Consider the following 16348-nt stretch of genomic DNA (forward strand, 5'->3'; position numbering starts at 1 on the left):
AAGTCCTTTTCCCCGGTTTCGGCTCCTGGGCTTGCCGTCAAGAAGTAAGGGCACCACGCGCGCGCTGTTGGGGCTCTCCACGCGTATCACCCGCCACCGTCTCTGTGTCGATGTGCCGGGCGCCGCTGCCCGCTGCCAAAAACGCATCCCGCAACACACACACACACACACTCCCTCCTTTCTCTCCGCTGCCCCGCTCGGCTTCTGCAACTCTTCGCTTCGCCTCCGTGCGCCCGCCCACCAACGGAACGCCGCTGTTTCACGAGGACGTTGCGCTGCGTTCCAGCTGCGGCCGCACACCACCGCGCGCCGCTCCCTGTCCACCCCCTCCCCCCGCAACACGGAGAGCGCAAACACCCAAAGTAAATGCGCGTCTCTTCGCCACACAATGGCGGTGGAGCTGGCGGCACCGTAGCGCAGAGGTCTGCTGCTCACAGTGGCGCCAGCGCGCCGGCGAACACCACCGCCGCCACCGCAGAGCTGCACACCCCGTTGTTCACGGCTGCCGAGAACGCAGAGTTCCAGGCCATTGTGGCGGAGTCCAACACCTTCCATGAGTACGAGCGGCAGTATCAAGAGGTGCTCATGACGCTGGAGGGAGATGACGTCCTCGACAAGTTCCGCGCGGAGTACGAGGGCCTCCACAGCTCCTTGCTGCGCAGTCATGAGGGCGAAGGCCGGCTGCTGCGCAAGTGCACAGACCTGCAGAGCGACATCGATGCCTGCGCGGAGAAGGCGGTTGTGGCGGCTGAGATGACTCTGGGTGATCGTGACACCATCGCCAGCCTCAAGGGTGAGACGGAGCGCACCTCCCATAGACTGGCGGAGGTGCGGGAGAAGGAGGCGCAGCTGAAGGAGACGATCGCCACGGTCAAGCGCGAGATCGCGGTGCAGCAGGCGAAGGCGCAGGATCCGATCGAGATGCCAGAGCAGGAGGCGGCCTTACAGAGTCTACGGCGCCTCCATGAAACACTGCAGCGGGAGGAGGAGCAGCTGACGCAGCAGTTGCGTAGCACCTCTCTTGACATGGCCGCCACGCAGCGGCGCATCGCCGCACTGCTGAGCAGCAACTCCGGCAATGCCGCTGAGCTCCGTCTGGTACGCGAGGCCATCGCGCAGAGGGAGGAGGAGGCGCAGAGGGTGCTGGAGAGCAAGTCTATGAAGGAGCAGGAGCTGCAGGCGGTGCGCGACACGATCGCCCGCCGTATCGCGTACCACACCTCTCAACAGCATACCCTCGAGGCGCTCGTCGAGGACCACGAGCGCAACGGGCAGGAGCTGCGCGACGTCAGGCAGGAAGAGGCGCGATTGGCCGAAGAGTACCAGGGTGTCTGCCGCCAGCTGCAAAACGTCAACACGGCTCTGCAGGAGTGCAATGAGGAGAATGATCTGTGGCAGCGGCGCGTGTACGAGAAGGCGGCGGAGCTGCAGGCGCAGCAGGCCGCAGTCGCCTCCGTGCACAGGCGCTACGTCAAGGCTCAGAAGGTCGTCGAGGCCCTTCAGCGGCGCAACGCGGTTATGGAGGTGCAGAAATCGGAGCAGGTAGACAAGCAGTTCGACGCGGCGGCGCAGCTGAAGAGCAAGGAGGCCGCTCTCGCCCTTGCGAAGCGGGCAGCCCGCAGTGCCGCGCAGACGGCAGCGTCCGTCAGAGAGGAGGTCAACATTCTGCAGCAGCAAATCACCGGCGAGGCGGCCGAGCAGCATCGCAACGCTGCGTGGCTCGCGGAGAAGCGTGGACAGATACGCGTGCTCGAGAGCGTGCTGACGTCCTTTGAAGAGCAGATCCAGAGGACGCACCGGGAGGTGTACGTCGTGACGCAGGAGGCCGAGTTTAGCGAGGCGAGAGCGAAGAAGCAGGCCTTTGCGTGCGCGCACCTCCTCAGCAGCATTGAAAACAAAGAGGCGGAGCTGGCCCAGTACGAGGGGAGTCTGACCGAGTTGGAGGCACGCATCAAGCAGCAGCAGGCGCTGCTCGAGTCGATGGTGGCGGAGCGCAACACGTACACCTCGCACTACAACCAGCTGAAGCAAGGCCTCAGTGAGCAGCAGCATCGGCTCTCACTGCTGCTGGCGAAGGTGCAGTCCATGCGCAGCTCCATTCAGAAGCGGGAGAAGGATGTGAAGCTCGAAGTGGCACACATCCAGCTCCTGCGGCAGCAGCAAAAGGCGCTTGAGGGGCACGTGACGGACTACCAGCGGCGGACCCACAAGAGGCAGCGGTGCGCTGATGCGCTGGGGGAGGAGATACAGCAGCTTCGCGCGGTTCTCAGCGAAGCAGCGGACGAGACGACCCGGCAACAGCGCCGCTGCGATGACGTTGTGCATGAGAGGGACAGACTCAACCGCCAAGTGACGAACCGCGCCACGGAGCTGCACGCGCTGTACGAGCAGGCCCGCACGCAGCAGTCTCTTCTTCAACACCACGAGGGTCTCTACAATGACCAGGCACGACAGCTGGAGCACCTCCAGTACCAGACGTTGCAGTTTGCGCAGCAACTGGAGCAGATGCGCATGTTCGTCGCCCGCCTGCCCGAGTTGCGCGTACTGCTGAACAACGCCACACGTGAGCTGCAGCGGGAGAAGGTGCGGGTGCAGGCGCTGCTGGATGACGCGTACCACCCCGTTAACGTGCACCCGTACCACGAGGTGGCCTCGGCAGAGCCGGAGACGTATGCGCTGCTGCAGCGTGTGCAGAAGCTGCAGCGGGTCCTGGTCCAGCGCCAGAATCAACTGGAGGAGCGAGAGGCGGCTATCCAGTCGGTGGAGCAGCGCTACATGAAAGCCAAGGCCACCGTCGCGCACCAGCCCGGGCCGGAGATCGCGGAGCAGCTGACTGCCTATCAGCAGAACCTCGTGAAGAAGGGCCAGCATATGCGGCAGATGCAGGAGGCGCTCGAGTTCTTCAGGTCGCAGACGGACCAGTTCAAGGCTCGACATGACGTACTGCGAGATCGGCTAACCGAAATGGGTAAGACGTACGCGGCTGGCCGTGCGGAGGAGGAGAGACGCTCCAGAGCAGGCGTTTTGACAGGCGCCACGTCCACCACGCCACGCCCCGACTCACCATCCGTGACGGCTGAGCCCTTCGTATACCGCGGCTTTGTGGCTCCTCCGCGCACCATGGCGAGCACCGCCACCACGTCAGCATTGCGCCTCGCACCACCCCCGCTGAGGGAGTAGATCCTCCTCTTGGGGGATCCCGCCAGAACACGTGACAGCGACAGTGTCGGTGAAGTCGAGGAGTGCGGCGGCCCTTCTCACGCAAAGGGCGACCGTCACGCCTTTCCTTTTCCCTCATCGTCATTCTGCTGTTGACGCTCTACACACGATGTACACGTATCCTTTTCTTTCCCCCTCTCCGTGGACGATGCCCCTCCGCCCCTCGGCCCATCAGCGTCATCATCGCCAGCTGCACCACAGGCGTGAGCGAGAAAGGAGGGCGAGCCGCGATGCTCTGGCCCGCTGTGCTCCTCATGCGTGGTGTCGCTGCACAAGGCTGCTCCAAGGTGGAAGGAGAGGGGCGGTGGCTTGGTGCACGACACGCACGCCATGCGCATCTCTGCTGCTCTTCTTTTTCCTCTACGCTCTGTGCCCCGGATGACAAGGGGGGGGGCACACATCTCCGTGCGCGGCATCACGCGGTCCGGTGGCGCCCCCCTCTCTCCCTGCCAATGCCGAACCACTTTTGGCGGTGACAGGGTGAGGTGCCGACGACGTGGGGAGGTCCGAGCGACGTATCGCTACGGATGTCGGCGGTCAGGCCCTGGCTAGCATTGCACCGAAGCCACCCGAGTCCGTGCACGCCTTTGTGCCATCCGTGCTATAAGGCAGGGTGGCGGCGTGACTCGGAGCGTATCCGACCCCCGCCCCTCACACTGTCCAGTGGTGGTGCGGGGAGCCCGTGTGCCGCCGCGAGGGGGATGCACCAGGCGGCGACCTGCGGCGCGGGTGTGTGGGTAGAGTGTGAGGCAGGGGCCGCGCTCTCGGATGGCTGAGTAGGCGCATTGTGCTGTAGCGCGTGTGTCTAGCGCTGCCTTCGACCTCGCGACGGGTGCCCATGGCAGGGCCGGAGGCTCGAGAGCGGCGGCGCACTTGTGTTGTATGGCAGAGAAACGGGCACACGCTGAGGAAAACAAACTTCTCGGTGAAGAGCTCGACTCGCTGCGCCTGTCGTTGTCTCGGCGTCTCTCTTGGACGGCTCGACAGCGTTGCCCCCCTTGTGGAGGAGAAAACACAGCATAGCGTTGCGCGGCGCAACTCTTGCGTGGGGGAGGGGGGGGGGCAGCGTGGCACTCATGGGCGCACGCGCACGGGTTTCTCGCTTGTGACCCACCATAGCCTCCCACACGTTCGCGCGTGTGTGCGCAGAGATGCGCGGTGGCCACCGCCGCGTCTCCCTCACCCCTCTCTGACCCCTTTTCTCCCCGCTGACTCCCTCCCTCTCTCTGTCTGCGGCCATGCCAGGACATCTGCAGACCGTCGCGACTCTTGCCGTTGCGCTCACACACACACACATACACACCTTTACACACACACACAGAGGTACGCACACCTGACCCACCCTCCTCTCTCTCTGCATCTGCAGGCACCAACGACATCTGTCTGGCGCTGCACTTCTCTTCAGCTTCACGACGGCACCGACGCGCCCGCAGCGCACATCAAAGAACAGGAGCGAGTCCGTCTTGTGTGTGCATTCTCTGGGATTCTCACTTCTGCCACCCTTGCCCAGACAGCGGCGGCACACCGGCCACGTCACAGCTCCCTCCCGCCTTTCTGTCGCATCTCGCCCTCACGGTCTCTCCGTGGCGGTGTCTTCCTGCCCTTCTCTTCGCCGAAGCGCCATCTTTCCTTGCCCCGTCTCTTCCGCTGAGGGACGCTGCCCCGTCCTATCATGATGCGCAGGCATCTCACTCAGGCCTCCACGGCGCTTCGGTGTGGCAGCACCGCTGCCCCGGCGGCTCGCGTCGCCTCTTTCATGTGCGGCGGCACCCGCAAAGCTCCCGTGGCGGCTGTGGCGTGCTCGCCGCTGGCATTGAGCACTGCTGCACACCCCGCGTTGAGGACGAGCTGCCGATGGCAGTCGACAGGCATCACGCCGTGGAATAGCAGCGGCAGCAGCGGTGGAGGCGGCAACGGCGGCCAGCAGCAGGGGCGCACATGGGTGAACCCGAATGCTGTGCCACCGGGCGAGTTCCTAAAGAAGTACGCGCGCGACTTGACCGAGGAGGCGCGCATGGGTCGCCTGGACCCCATCGTGGGGCGCGAGGAGGTCATTCGACGCACCATCCAGGTGGTCTCGCGGCGTACCAAGAACAACCCGGTGCTGATTGGTGAGCCTGGTGTCGGTAAGACGGCCATCGTCGAGGGCCTGGCGCAGCGGATCGTGAAGGGCGAGGTGCCAGAGAGCATCAAGGACCGCCAGGTGTACGCGCTAGACATGGGCACCCTCGTCGCCGGCGCCAAGTTCCGCGGCGAGTTCGAGGAGCGTCTTAAGGGAGTGCTCAAGGACACCATAGAGTCGAAAGGCAAGGTTATCTTGTTCATCGACGAGCTGCATACGCTGGTCGGCGCCGGCTCCTCCGGCGATGGGTCCATGGACGCGGCGAACCTGCTGAAGCCGTCACTGGCGCGCGGCGAGCTGCACTGCATCGGCGCCACCACCTTGAACGAGTACCGCCAGCACATCGAGAAGGACGCCGCGCTGGCGCGCCGCTTCCAGTCGGTGCTGGTTACGGAGCCCACCGTGGAAGAGACCATCTCCATTCTGCGCGGCATCAAGGAGAAGTACGAGGCCCACCACGGCTGCCTCATCAAGGACGAGGCCCTCGTCTACGCCGCCGTCAACTCCCACCGCTACCTCTCGGAGCGTCGCCTGCCGGACAAGGCCATCGACCTGATCGACGAGGCGGCTAGCCGCCTGCGCCTGCAGCAGGAGTCAAAGCCAGAGGCGCTCGACCTCATCGAGCGCGAGCTGATCCGCCTGAAGATCGAGGCGGAGGCGGTGAAGAAGGATAAGGACGAGGTGGGCAAGGAGAAGCTGGAGAACTTGTACGAGCAAATTGCGCAGAAGCAGAAGGAGTACGACGCGCTCGAGGAGCGGTGGAAGAAGGAGAAGAACCTGTTCCACACGATTAAGCAGCGCACCGAGGATCTCGACGTGCTGCGGCACCACCTCGAGCAGGCGATGAGCAGCGGCGACTTTGCCAAGGCGGGCGAGATACAACACAGCCAAATCCCCAACCTACTGAAGCAGATCGAGAAGGACAAGCACCTCGCCAGCTCCCAGAACTTCATGGTGCACGACAGCGTCACCTCAAAGGACATCGCTGAGGTGATCGCCCGCGCAACCGGCATCCCGGTGGCGCAGCTTATGACGAGTGAGCGGGAGAAGCTCATTCACATGGATGCGGAGCTAAAGAAGACGATCATGGGCCAGGATACGGCCATCGAGTCCATTACGAATGTGGTGCGCATCTCTCGCGCCGGCCTGCACTCGCACAAGCGCCCGCTGGGCGCCTTTCTGTTCCTTGGCCCCACCGGCGTCGGTAAGACGGAGGTGTGCAAGAGCCTCGCCAAGTTCCTCTTCGACGACGAGTCGTTCATCTGCCGCATCGACATGAGCGAGTACATGGAGCGGCACTCGGTGCACCGGCTGATCGGCGCCCCACCAGGGTACGTCGGCTATGAGGAAGGCGGCGAGCTGACGGAGTCGGTGCGGCGTCGTCCTTACCAAATCGTTCTCTTCGACGAGTTCGAGAAGGCCCACCCGAGCGTGTCAAACATCCTTCTCCAAGTGCTGGACGAGGGGCACCTGACCGACAGCCACGGCCGCCGCGTCGACTTCAAGAACACCATCATCATCCTGACCTCCAACATCGGTGCCGACGCCATTGCCCGCCTGCCGGAGGGGGAGCCGAGCATCAGCGCCATGCCGACTGTCATGGAGCAGGTGCGGAATCGCCTGGCGCCCGAGTTCATTAACCGTCTCGACGACATCATCATGTTCAACCGCCTCAGCCGCACGGACATCCGCCGCATCGTGGAGATTTTGTTCGCGCAGGTGCAGAAAATGCTGACAGAGCACAACATCACATTGGAGGGGTCCACGGAGGTGTACGACTGGCTCAGCGTCAACGGCTACAGTACTGTGTACGGCGCGCGGCCACTGAAGCGTCTCGTGCAGAGCGAACTGCTCAACCAACTGGCGCTGATGCTGCTTGATGGCCGCATCCGTGAGGGTGAGCATGTGAAGCTGTCTGTGCGGGATAGTCATGTCGTGGTGATTGCCAATCACGCGCTCACTCCTGAGAAGGGGCCGACTGACGAGCGACTGCTGGATCAGTGAGGCCCCATCCGCACATGAAGATGCGAAGGGACGCTGCTCTCGTCACCGCCGTCCCTTCGCCTCCCGCCACGAATGCCCGCTCCAACGCAGCCACAACACGGAGCAGCGGCTACTCCTTGTCGTTCTTCTCTTTCTTACGAGCTTTTTTTAGAGTGGCATTCGGATAAGCGTCTGTCGGTGTGTGTGGGGGGGGCGAGAGCGGTGGGCGGTGACACCTCTCGCTCAGTGTGGACACGGTATGACGTCCTCTTTGCTTTTCGCTTCTCCCACCACCACCACCACCGCGACGCAGAGCCCCCCGACATTCTTGCGGTGCGCCGGTGGTAAACTGCGCAGATGTGCGTGTGCGTGTGTGGTCGGCCTTTGTTGTGGTGCATTCTTCGTCGCTGGTCTTCGGCTGCCTCGGCGCGCCGGCGCGCATCCTCTGTTTATCGCTGTTTTCTCCGGCAGTATTATAAAATCGACCATCGCGAAGACACGCGCGCGTGCCCTCTTCTTTCACATGCTCAAAGCTCTCTCAACCTCCAACACCACCGTTACGGCGCACGCATGGGTGCGGGGATGCGTGCGTGAGTGCGCGAGAGAAGAGAGGTAGAGAGACAGATCTGCGGAGCAATCAGCGTAGCGGGTGCGGTGACCTCCCTGCTGGCCTCCTGTCTTCTGCCATTCCCTAGCAGTCTTTATCCACTCGCTGCAGCTGGGCCCTTGTTCCCCAGCGATGGGCAGCTGTCCGCTTCTGTAAAGGATCACCTGCGGGTGCGGCACACCCTCTCGCTCTCCGTGCAGAGGCGCATTACGCTGCACTGCATTGAGGGCCATCCTCGTGCACTCCTCTTGCGACCTCAACCCTCCTGCTTCCCTCCTTCCCTCCTTCCCTCCTTCCCTCCTTCCCTCCTTCACTCTGCACTTGCATGCGTGCGAACCTGTCAGCAGGCGACAGCGGCGTCATCACGAGTTGCACCGCTGCGCGACTGCGTTCTCCACAGGACTTGGCTACACGAGAGCAAAGTGTGTCCGCATCGAACGGGCAGCGCTTCGGCTTTCTTGACGCCCTCGCGTTGTGGCGTCGCGAGTATGACGAGGGCGCTGCCGAGATGTCGTTAATCTTCTCCACCACGTCGCCACCCCCCGTAGAGGTCCTCGCGGACGACTCGCGGTGGGACGCACTTGCTGCAGAGTGCCAGAGATGTTCAGCGAGCCTCTACAAGTGCAGACAGGAGGCAGAGCGGATTGTGCAGTCGATGGACGGTGCGCTGTTTTGTGCTGCGCTCGAGGCCACGCCACCATCCTTGTGTGGTGCCGATCTTTCGAGCAGTGGTCCGCCTTCTCTCCGTTAGCGGTAGCGGGTGTGCGTGTTTGGGGGGGGAGGGTGCATGACGCCGACGTCTCTTCTCCCTACACCTCCGGAGAGTCCTTCAAATACCTGCCCCCCTCCAAGCCGTACAGCCCGTAGTGAGGTTGTCCTCGCTCTTGCAGTCCTTGTCGTTGTTGAAGTGCTGTTGACGCACCCCCTCGCTTTCTCTCCGTAGGTGCCCCGCTTCATTGTGTGCTGCTCTGCAGTGACTTCGGTCTTCGAGACCGAGGCCAATCTGCTTATAGCGCGTCTCCGCTGCTGCTGCTGCGCTGTCATGTGAGAGTGCGTACAGACTCATCGTCTTTCCTACTGCGACCCGCCTGCTTGCGGCGCTATCGGCCACGCTCAGCATATCCTCCGTCGGTGTCGTCTGCCTCTCTTTCCGTGTTGCTCGCTGAAGCCTCCGGTGCTGTGCCCTCGGGTGGTGTGCCACGAATCCGCGCTCAGGGACGCGGGCCCACTGTGCTTCCCTTGGCAGCGTTACGTCGCGGCCCCTTCATCGTGTCTTGCGTGCCCAAGGCCACCCCCACTAACCCGTCTTTCTCTCGCTTTCTCATCTACGCAACCCGTGCGGCGGCAGCGTCACGCAAGCACACGCAGACGGAAGCTCTCGCCTTGCACGATTCGCGTCCCTCGTTCCCATTCGCCTCCTCCTCGTCCTATCGCCCGCTGCAAGCACGGCGCAGAAGCCCGTGAGCAAAGCCGCCACGGTGACTGGCACCGGTGCCGACCTGGGCCGCGTCATCTCGGAGACGCTGCTTGAGCACGACTGCGCGGTATTCTTGGCCAATGTCGACGGCGCCTCTGTAGCGTCGCTGGCGGATGAGCTAGACATCCACGGCGGCGGCGCTGGCCGTGCCTCGTGAGAAACAGTGGGCCACTGCGGCGGCGGCATGCAGGAGCGCGCTTGGTTGCGTGGACATTCTTGTGTGCCACGCCGGCATCAACACCATGGAAGGCTTGGAGAGCACAACGCTGGATGTGGGGCGCAATACAATGGATGGGAGTGCCTTGAGCACCTTCCTTGGCACCCGCACCCTGGTGCCGCTGATGAAGGCGCAAGGGGGTGGGGGTCGGAAGCATCCTGTCTGTCGCATCCGTGGGTCCGTTACGCGACACCACGGTACCGCCCGCGTATAGCACAAGTGAGGATGCGGTGCTTCTCATGTGCGAGTCCCTGGCGCTGGAGCTCATTCCCTCTAACATCTGCGTGAACGTGAGGTGCCCCGGCACGTGCGACACACCAATGGGTGAGCGCCTAATGCCTCTGAAGCACCAGCAGCCGAGGAGAACCTCGGCAAGGTCTTGCCGATCGGGCGCCTTCAGCATCCGCACGTGATCACAGAGCCAGTTTCATTCTTCGCATCAGACCGCACGCCGTGGATTTTGGGCGCAGACGTCAGCATCGACGGCAGCTCCACAGTGAAATCGCACGCGCAGGCGGCGCATCGAAACGTCAAAGCCGCATGGAGACGAGAAGGAGGGAGATGGGGGGGCCGTCTGTGTCCGTGTGGGCGCACAAACCTATCCACCATCAAGTCCCTCGCCACACCCACCGTCTCTCAACTGTCTGATTTACCGCCGAGACACCGCTGTCCACGTCTGCTTTCTCTTCTCCGCCCCGTCCACCATCGCCATAGGCTGACTGTGCACCGCTGCCGTCGTCACTGATGCGTGCCGCACAGACGGGCGCGGCCACGTCCACCCATCGCGGCTTCTCTCTCTGGCCGCTCATCGCCGACTTACACTCTTCGCTTTCCAGTTTGTGCGCGCGCTCTCCCTCATCGCTTTTCAACGCTGTTCCACGTTGCACCGACATACACGCTGTCGGTGCCTCCTCCTCCAGGAAGCGGCCGTTGCCATGCCAACGTACTCCTCGCGGAATGACTGAGTTTTTCTCTCCAACGAGCCACCTCGCGGTGCCTGTGCTGCAGCGGCTCATTTGCGCGCGGGTGAACTCACATCCGTGTGCACTCCAGCACACGCGCGGCGACACATGTGCATCCCCTTCTCCCCTGCTGGCCAACGTGGTGAACCGCGCGCTTTGCCATTTCGCTCTCTCCCTCTCTTTCCCCTCGCCCCGTTTCCATCTGTTCCACTCACCTCTCTATCCCACGGCCTCTCGCGGTTGCCACGGTCCACTTGCACACGGACATGCTTGGGGCCGCGAGTCTGGTGCTTCGCCTTCGCAGTTGATCCACAACACGTATTGCTTTCTCCTCTTCCTCTCTCCGCCGCCCCCTGTTCTTCCCCACTCCTGTGAGCGTGTTACGCTGCCACAACTTTCCTGGCGCATCTCTACGCCAGCCAAGCAACGACCCTTCCTTTTGACTTTCACCCCTGTAAGTGCTGCCCATCTTCTCAAGCGCGCCAACATGTCCGCCAACCCTCTGCTTCAGCAGAGCACTCTGCAGTACCAATACCCGCCCTTTGACCAGATCACTGTGGAGCACTACGCACCCGCATTCGAGCAGGGCATGGCGGAGCAGATGGCGGAGATCGAGGCGATCAAGTCCAACCCTGACGCACCTACCTTTGAAAACACAGTTGTGGCACTGGAGCGGAGCGGGGGGCAGCTTAGGCGCGCACGCCTGGTCTTCCAAAACCTCTGCTCTGCACACACGAACCCGGACATGCAAAATCTCGAGCAAGCCTACGCCCCAAAGTTCTCCCTCCATACAGACAAGATCTACCTTGATAGCGCCTTGTACAACCGCATCAAGGCTGTGTACGACGAGCGTGCCAGTCTCGCTGGTGAAGACTTGCGGCTGGTGGAGCATTACGAGGAGGAGTTTCGCAAGGCCGGTGCCGCCCTTCACGATGCGGACAAGGAGAAGCTGAAGCAGGTGAATGAGCGCCTCGCCACCCTCGAGAGTGATTTTACCAAGAAGGTGACGGACACGCGCAAGACCGCCTCGCTCATCGTGGATGACGTCGCCGAGCTGGAGGGCCTCAGCGAGGACGAGATTGCGACGGCTCAGAGGGAGGCGGAGAGCCTCGGGCACCCTGGAAAGTACGCATTGATTATCGTGAACACGACTCAGCAGCCGCTGCTGGCGTCTCTGCGGAGCCGCGAGACGCGCCGCCGCCTGTTCGAGGCGAGCGTGCAGCGCACTGGACGCGGTGACGAGAATGACACCGGCGCCATCATCGTGGAGATTGCGCAGCTTCGACTGAAGAAGGCGAAGCTGCTCGGCAAGAAGAGCTTCGCTGAGTGGCAGCTCCAGAACCAGATGGCCGATCCGGCATCTGCGGAGGCCTTGCTGCGCGATATGGGCAAAGCAGCGGCGTCGAAGGTGAAGAAGGAGGCGGCTGACATCAAGCGAATGATTCGCGAGGAGGGTGGGGACTTCGAGCTGGCGCCCTGGGACTGGGGCTACTACGCGGAGAGGGTGCGCAAGCAGCAATACGACCTCGACGAAAACGAGACGAAGCCGTACTTTGAACTAAACAACGTGCTTGAGCGTGGCGTGTTCCACACAGCGGAGAAGCTGTACGGCGTGACGATGCGGCGGCGCACGGATCTGCCGGTGTACCACCCCGACGTGATGACGTTTGAGATGTTTGACTGCACGGGTGACTCTCTCGCCATTTTCTGCCTCGACCCGTACGCGCGCGCAAGCAAGCGCGGTGGTGCATGGATGACCTTCTATGTTCGCCAGAGCACTCTCCTTGGCCAGAAGCCGGTCGTGTACAATGTGCTGAACATTGTGAAGCCCGCGGAAGGCAAGCCAGCCTTGCTGAGCCGCAATGATGTGACGACACTCTTTCACGAGTTCGGCCACGGACTTCATGGCATGCTAAGCAACCTCAAGTACTCGACTCTTTCAGGCACAAACGTCGCCCGCGACTTCCTCGAGTTTCCATCGCAGATCAACGAGCACTGGGCTACGTACGACGCCGTGCTGAGGAACTACGCCCTTCACTATGAAACCAAGGAGCCGATCCCTCAGGCGCTGGTGGATCGCATGAAGGCGGCCGAGACACACGGCGCCGGCTTTCACACCATTGAAGTGGTCAAGGCGGCGTACCTCGATCTCTGCTGGCACCTGGTTGCGGAGGAAACGGCTGTGCTGCCACCGGCACAGATGGAAGAGGCGGCGATGAGGTCCTTTGGTGTTGGGATGACTGAGGTGCCGCCACGCTACCACAGCGGGTACTTCATGCACACTTTCTCTGGCGCATATGCCTCGAACTACTACGTGTACCAGTGGGCGCGTGTGCTGGACTGCGACGGGTTCGAGTGGTTCCTGGAGAACGGGGGACTGACGCGCGAGAACGGTGACCACCTGCGCGCGTGCGTGCTCTCTGTGGGCAACTCGGTGGACGCAAACGTTGCGTACGAGAAGTTCGCCGGCCGAAAGGCAAGCATGAAGGCGTTCCTGCGTCTCCACGGCCTGCTGGAGGAATAGCTTCCGCAGCGTGCGGGCAACCCCGCTCGTATCTATTATTTGTTTCTCTCTTTTTGACGTTATTCGTGTTTGATTTGCGTTCGCCGTCCGGATGTTAGCGTGGATGGGTTGGGGACTGAGTAGCTGCAGCGTCCGCATCGGCGGTCTCGACTCTGCACTATGAGTGCCTCCACGCAACGATCGATGATGCAGTCCCCACCCTCACCACAGTCAGTTGCACTGCCTTTCCATCATGGCATCTCGTGCAGTATGCTTCCTGCTACCTCTTTTGCCCTGTTTGTGGGCGTGTCGGCGAGCGTATCTGTGCTGTCAGCTTGGTGGTCTAGCTTCCAAGACCATCTACAAGAGGTGTTTGTGTGGACACCCACGCGCAACCACGCAGGGCCACACACCATCCTCTTTGTGGCCTTCTCCGCCTGCTGGCACTGCTGCACGCTTTCAATGGCCAGCATCCGTGGGCAGCTCGCCACGCACACTCCCACGAAACCCGCGTTTTCTCTGTTGTGACTCTTTCACTCCATCTCCTCGTGGGTTTCTCCGCCCTCATGTCATCCCTTACGCGCATAACTCCCTCCTCCCTCATTTTCCATGCTTCTCTTTCTTGATAAAGTCGGCCTCTGTGTGTGAGTATTTCTGCTTTCCAATCAGACGACGTTCTCTCCATCCGTTTTTGTTTTTTGTTTTTACTGTCGACACATGTGTGTATGGCAGCGCGCTGCCTATCGTCTTCCTTTTCTGATCCCTGCCTATCAGAACACCGGTGTGCAGATCTTTGTCTGCAACTTTTTTGTGCACTCACCGCCCGTAAGAAGGGGTTGAAATCACCTTCCCCTGTAGAGTGCAACGCTCCGCCTGACAGCTGTTCGCCCGTCCTCCCCGAAAACTTTACAGCACTGAGGCACACCTTGTCCTCAGCGCGAAACCTCGAGAGCCACCTTCCCCCTCCGCTCCCACTCTCTCTCTTTCCACCCAACTTCTAACTCGGTGCTCCTCCTCCCTCATTTCTATTCACGCCCTTTCTCCATTCCTTATCTACTCCCCACGTTCGTGTGTGGGTGATGTACCCCCCCCTCCTCCTCCTCGCGGGCTTGAAAGATGCAGCACCTTTGCTTGCGCACCGCCCACACCTTCGCGCTTCCGGCTACACTCCCTTACGTCGATAATCCGCCCATCGCTGTGCACAGCCCCTCGGGGCCTGTCCGTGTGTCCGTTTCGTGGCTTGGTTTTGCTTTCTCATAGAACAGAAGAAAACGAAAAATCAGAAGACTGCCGCACCAGTCGTCAGAACAACGAAGCCGCCCCCCATCATTGCCTCCCGCTACGTACACCGTTGTTGCCTTTTCCTTTTCGTGGCTGCGGAGTAGCCTGTGCAACTGTGCAGGCGTACTCGCCCACCCCGCACGCAGACGTCGACAGACACACGAACCAAAAGAAACGCACGTGCCGAGAATAGCACAAAGGCGCACGTGCCTTCCGCGAGAATCTCCCACTGCTCGTCTTTGGTTCCGCTCCCTTTTCCCCTGCATAGTTCTCGCGACAGCAGCTGCTCTGCACCACCTCGGCGCTTCTCGTATTCCAGTGAGGTCCCGTCTCGCCTTTCGTCTCGCTCGGCATCTCGTCGCCCCCCTCCTTTGGGTTCCTCCTGTCCCCCTCGTGAAACAAGTTCGACATCTGTCCTACGTGTTTTGCCCGTGTGTTTCTCTCCCCCATCATCTCCCCTCCCTCCCTCGGTGCGTGTGGTGGTGGTTGCGCCTCTCGTGCAGATTCTTCTTGTAGTTGTCACGTCGTTTCGAATTGTTTCTCAGCACGGACAGTTGGTTGTGTGTCTGCACGCCTTCCGTGTGCGCTGTCTTTACTGCGTCACTCCGCTGCCGACACCTCGCTTCATCTGTTATAGATATACCTTTCTCTCGTCCTCGCTCTGTTCATTTGTTCCCATTCTTTGTTTATTTTGCACACCCGCGTGTCTTCCTCTTCCACAAGGCGCCTTTTTCCGCCCTGTGTGCCCTCCCCCTCGCCCGTTCTCGTGTCGCAAAAGCCCACGTTTCCGCCCCCGCCGCCTTCCCCCATACCTGCTCAGGACAACAACTGCAAAGACGGGACTCAAGGAAAAGGCAGATGCCCAGTGGACGTTGAGATGCCGTTCCTTACCAGTAGTGCGGTGCTTTTCCTCCTCTTTGTGTGTGTTGTAAATGTATATGTGGATGTGGGTGCTGGTGGGTAGTGATGCCCATTGGGACGGGCTGACTTGTGCTTCCGGTGTGTGAAAAGCACGTGTCGTCAATGGGCTGGTGCGCAGCGCATGGATGTGCAGACCGTCAACTGTGACAGGTGCCGAAACCGGTGCTCGGCAACAACCTGCCTGTGGGCTCATGGGTTGGTGTGTGCGCCTGTGTTCCGCTTGCCTCTACTCTCCATGGCTCTTACCGCCTGTGGCGCCCAGCGGCTCGTCATGGCACCTGCGGTAAGTGTGGTGTCAGTGCTGCCGAGTAGGCACCACAGCTGGTCTTCAGATGCCTGACACCTGTCGAAAGCTCGCTCGCGACACGGGAATGACGGATGTGACTTTTTATTGTGGCACCAGCGCTGCTCCGAGACCTTCCTGGGCCACTCGCTTCTCTTCGTGGCGTTCGATGCCCTCGTGCTTGTGCCTGCTCGATCTCCCACACCACTCTGAAGATGCTTGGCTGCCCTGTTCTGTATATCTGTGTGCAGTTGCCTCTGTGACAGGATTGCGCATCCTCAGGACCAAACCCTGCACCACCGCGCTAGCTGCCCTGCGTGTTGTCTGTGATTAGCCTGCTGGTGTATTTGTGTGTATTTAGTTGTTTGCGTTGCTACTGCGCTGTGTGCGGACGTGTGTGGTGTAGGACAGTGATGGTGATGGTTGTGGTTGTGGTTGTGGCTGTGGTTGTGTTGCTGTTATCCCTTGGGTGTGTGGCCTATTAAAGGTTGTTGTGTGCGTGTGTTATGGTACGGGTACGGGTACGGGTACGGGTACGGGTACGGGTACGGGTACGGGTACGGGTTAGGGTTAGGGTTAGGGTTAGGGTTAGGGTTAGGGTTAGGGTTAGGGTTAGGGTTAGGGTTAGGGTTAGGGTTAGGGTTAGGGTTAGGGTTAGGGTTAGGGTTAGGGTTAGGGTTAGGGTTAGGGTTAGGGTTAGGGTTAGGGTTAGGGTTAGGGTTAGGGTTAGGGTTAGGGTTAGGGTTAGGGTTAGGGTTAGGGTTAGGGTTAGG

The 16348-nt window shown here is 61.2% G+C and overlaps 5 protein-coding genes across 5 annotated transcripts; all 5 read left to right on the forward strand.

The window, feature by feature from the left end:
- Positions 1–366: 366 nt before the first annotated feature.
- Positions 367–3180, forward strand: LMXM_02_0700 (conserved hypothetical protein; the record flags this gene model as incomplete). The annotated part of the gene is made up of 1 exon (XM_003871619.1): positions 367–3180. The coding sequence occupies one exon, from the start codon at positions 367–369 to the stop codon at positions 3178–3180; it is 2814 nt and encodes a 937-aa protein (XP_003871668.1).
- A 1711-nt stretch (positions 3181–4891) lies between these two features.
- On the forward strand, positions 4892–7345 carry LMXM_02_0710 (putative ATP-dependent Clp protease subunit, heat shock protein 78 (HSP78); the record flags this gene model as incomplete). Its single annotated transcript, XM_003871620.1, has 1 exon — positions 4892–7345. The coding sequence occupies one exon, from the start codon at positions 4892–4894 to the stop codon at positions 7343–7345; it is 2454 nt and encodes an 817-aa protein (XP_003871669.1).
- Positions 7346–8439: 1094 nt separating this feature from the next.
- On the forward strand, positions 8440–8682 carry LMXM_02_0720 (hypothetical protein, unknown function; the record flags this gene model as incomplete). Its single annotated transcript, XM_003871621.1, has 1 exon — positions 8440–8682. The coding sequence occupies one exon, from the start codon at positions 8440–8442 to the stop codon at positions 8680–8682; it is 243 nt and encodes an 80-aa protein (XP_003871670.1).
- A 1182-nt stretch (positions 8683–9864) lies between these two features.
- LMXM_02_0730 (dehydrogenase/oxidoreductase-like protein) lies at positions 9865–10038 on the forward strand (the record flags this gene model as incomplete). Its single annotated transcript, XM_003871622.1, has 1 exon — positions 9865–10038. The coding sequence occupies one exon, from the start codon at positions 9865–9867 to the stop codon at positions 10036–10038; it is 174 nt and encodes a 57-aa protein (XP_003871671.1).
- Positions 10039–11074: 1036 nt separating this feature from the next.
- Positions 11075–13111, forward strand: LMXM_02_0740 (metallo-peptidase, Clan MA(E), Family M3; the record flags this gene model as incomplete). Its single annotated transcript, XM_003871623.1, has 1 exon — positions 11075–13111. The coding sequence occupies one exon, from the start codon at positions 11075–11077 to the stop codon at positions 13109–13111; it is 2037 nt and encodes a 678-aa protein (XP_003871672.1).
- Between the last annotated feature and the right edge of the window lie 3237 nt (positions 13112–16348).

This window comes from Leishmania mexicana, chromosome 2 (assembly GCF_000234665.1).
Source record: "Leishmania mexicana MHOM/GT/2001/U1103 complete genome, chromosome 2".
Classification (NCBI taxonomy): domain Eukaryota; phylum Euglenozoa; class Kinetoplastea; order Trypanosomatida; family Trypanosomatidae; genus Leishmania; species Leishmania mexicana.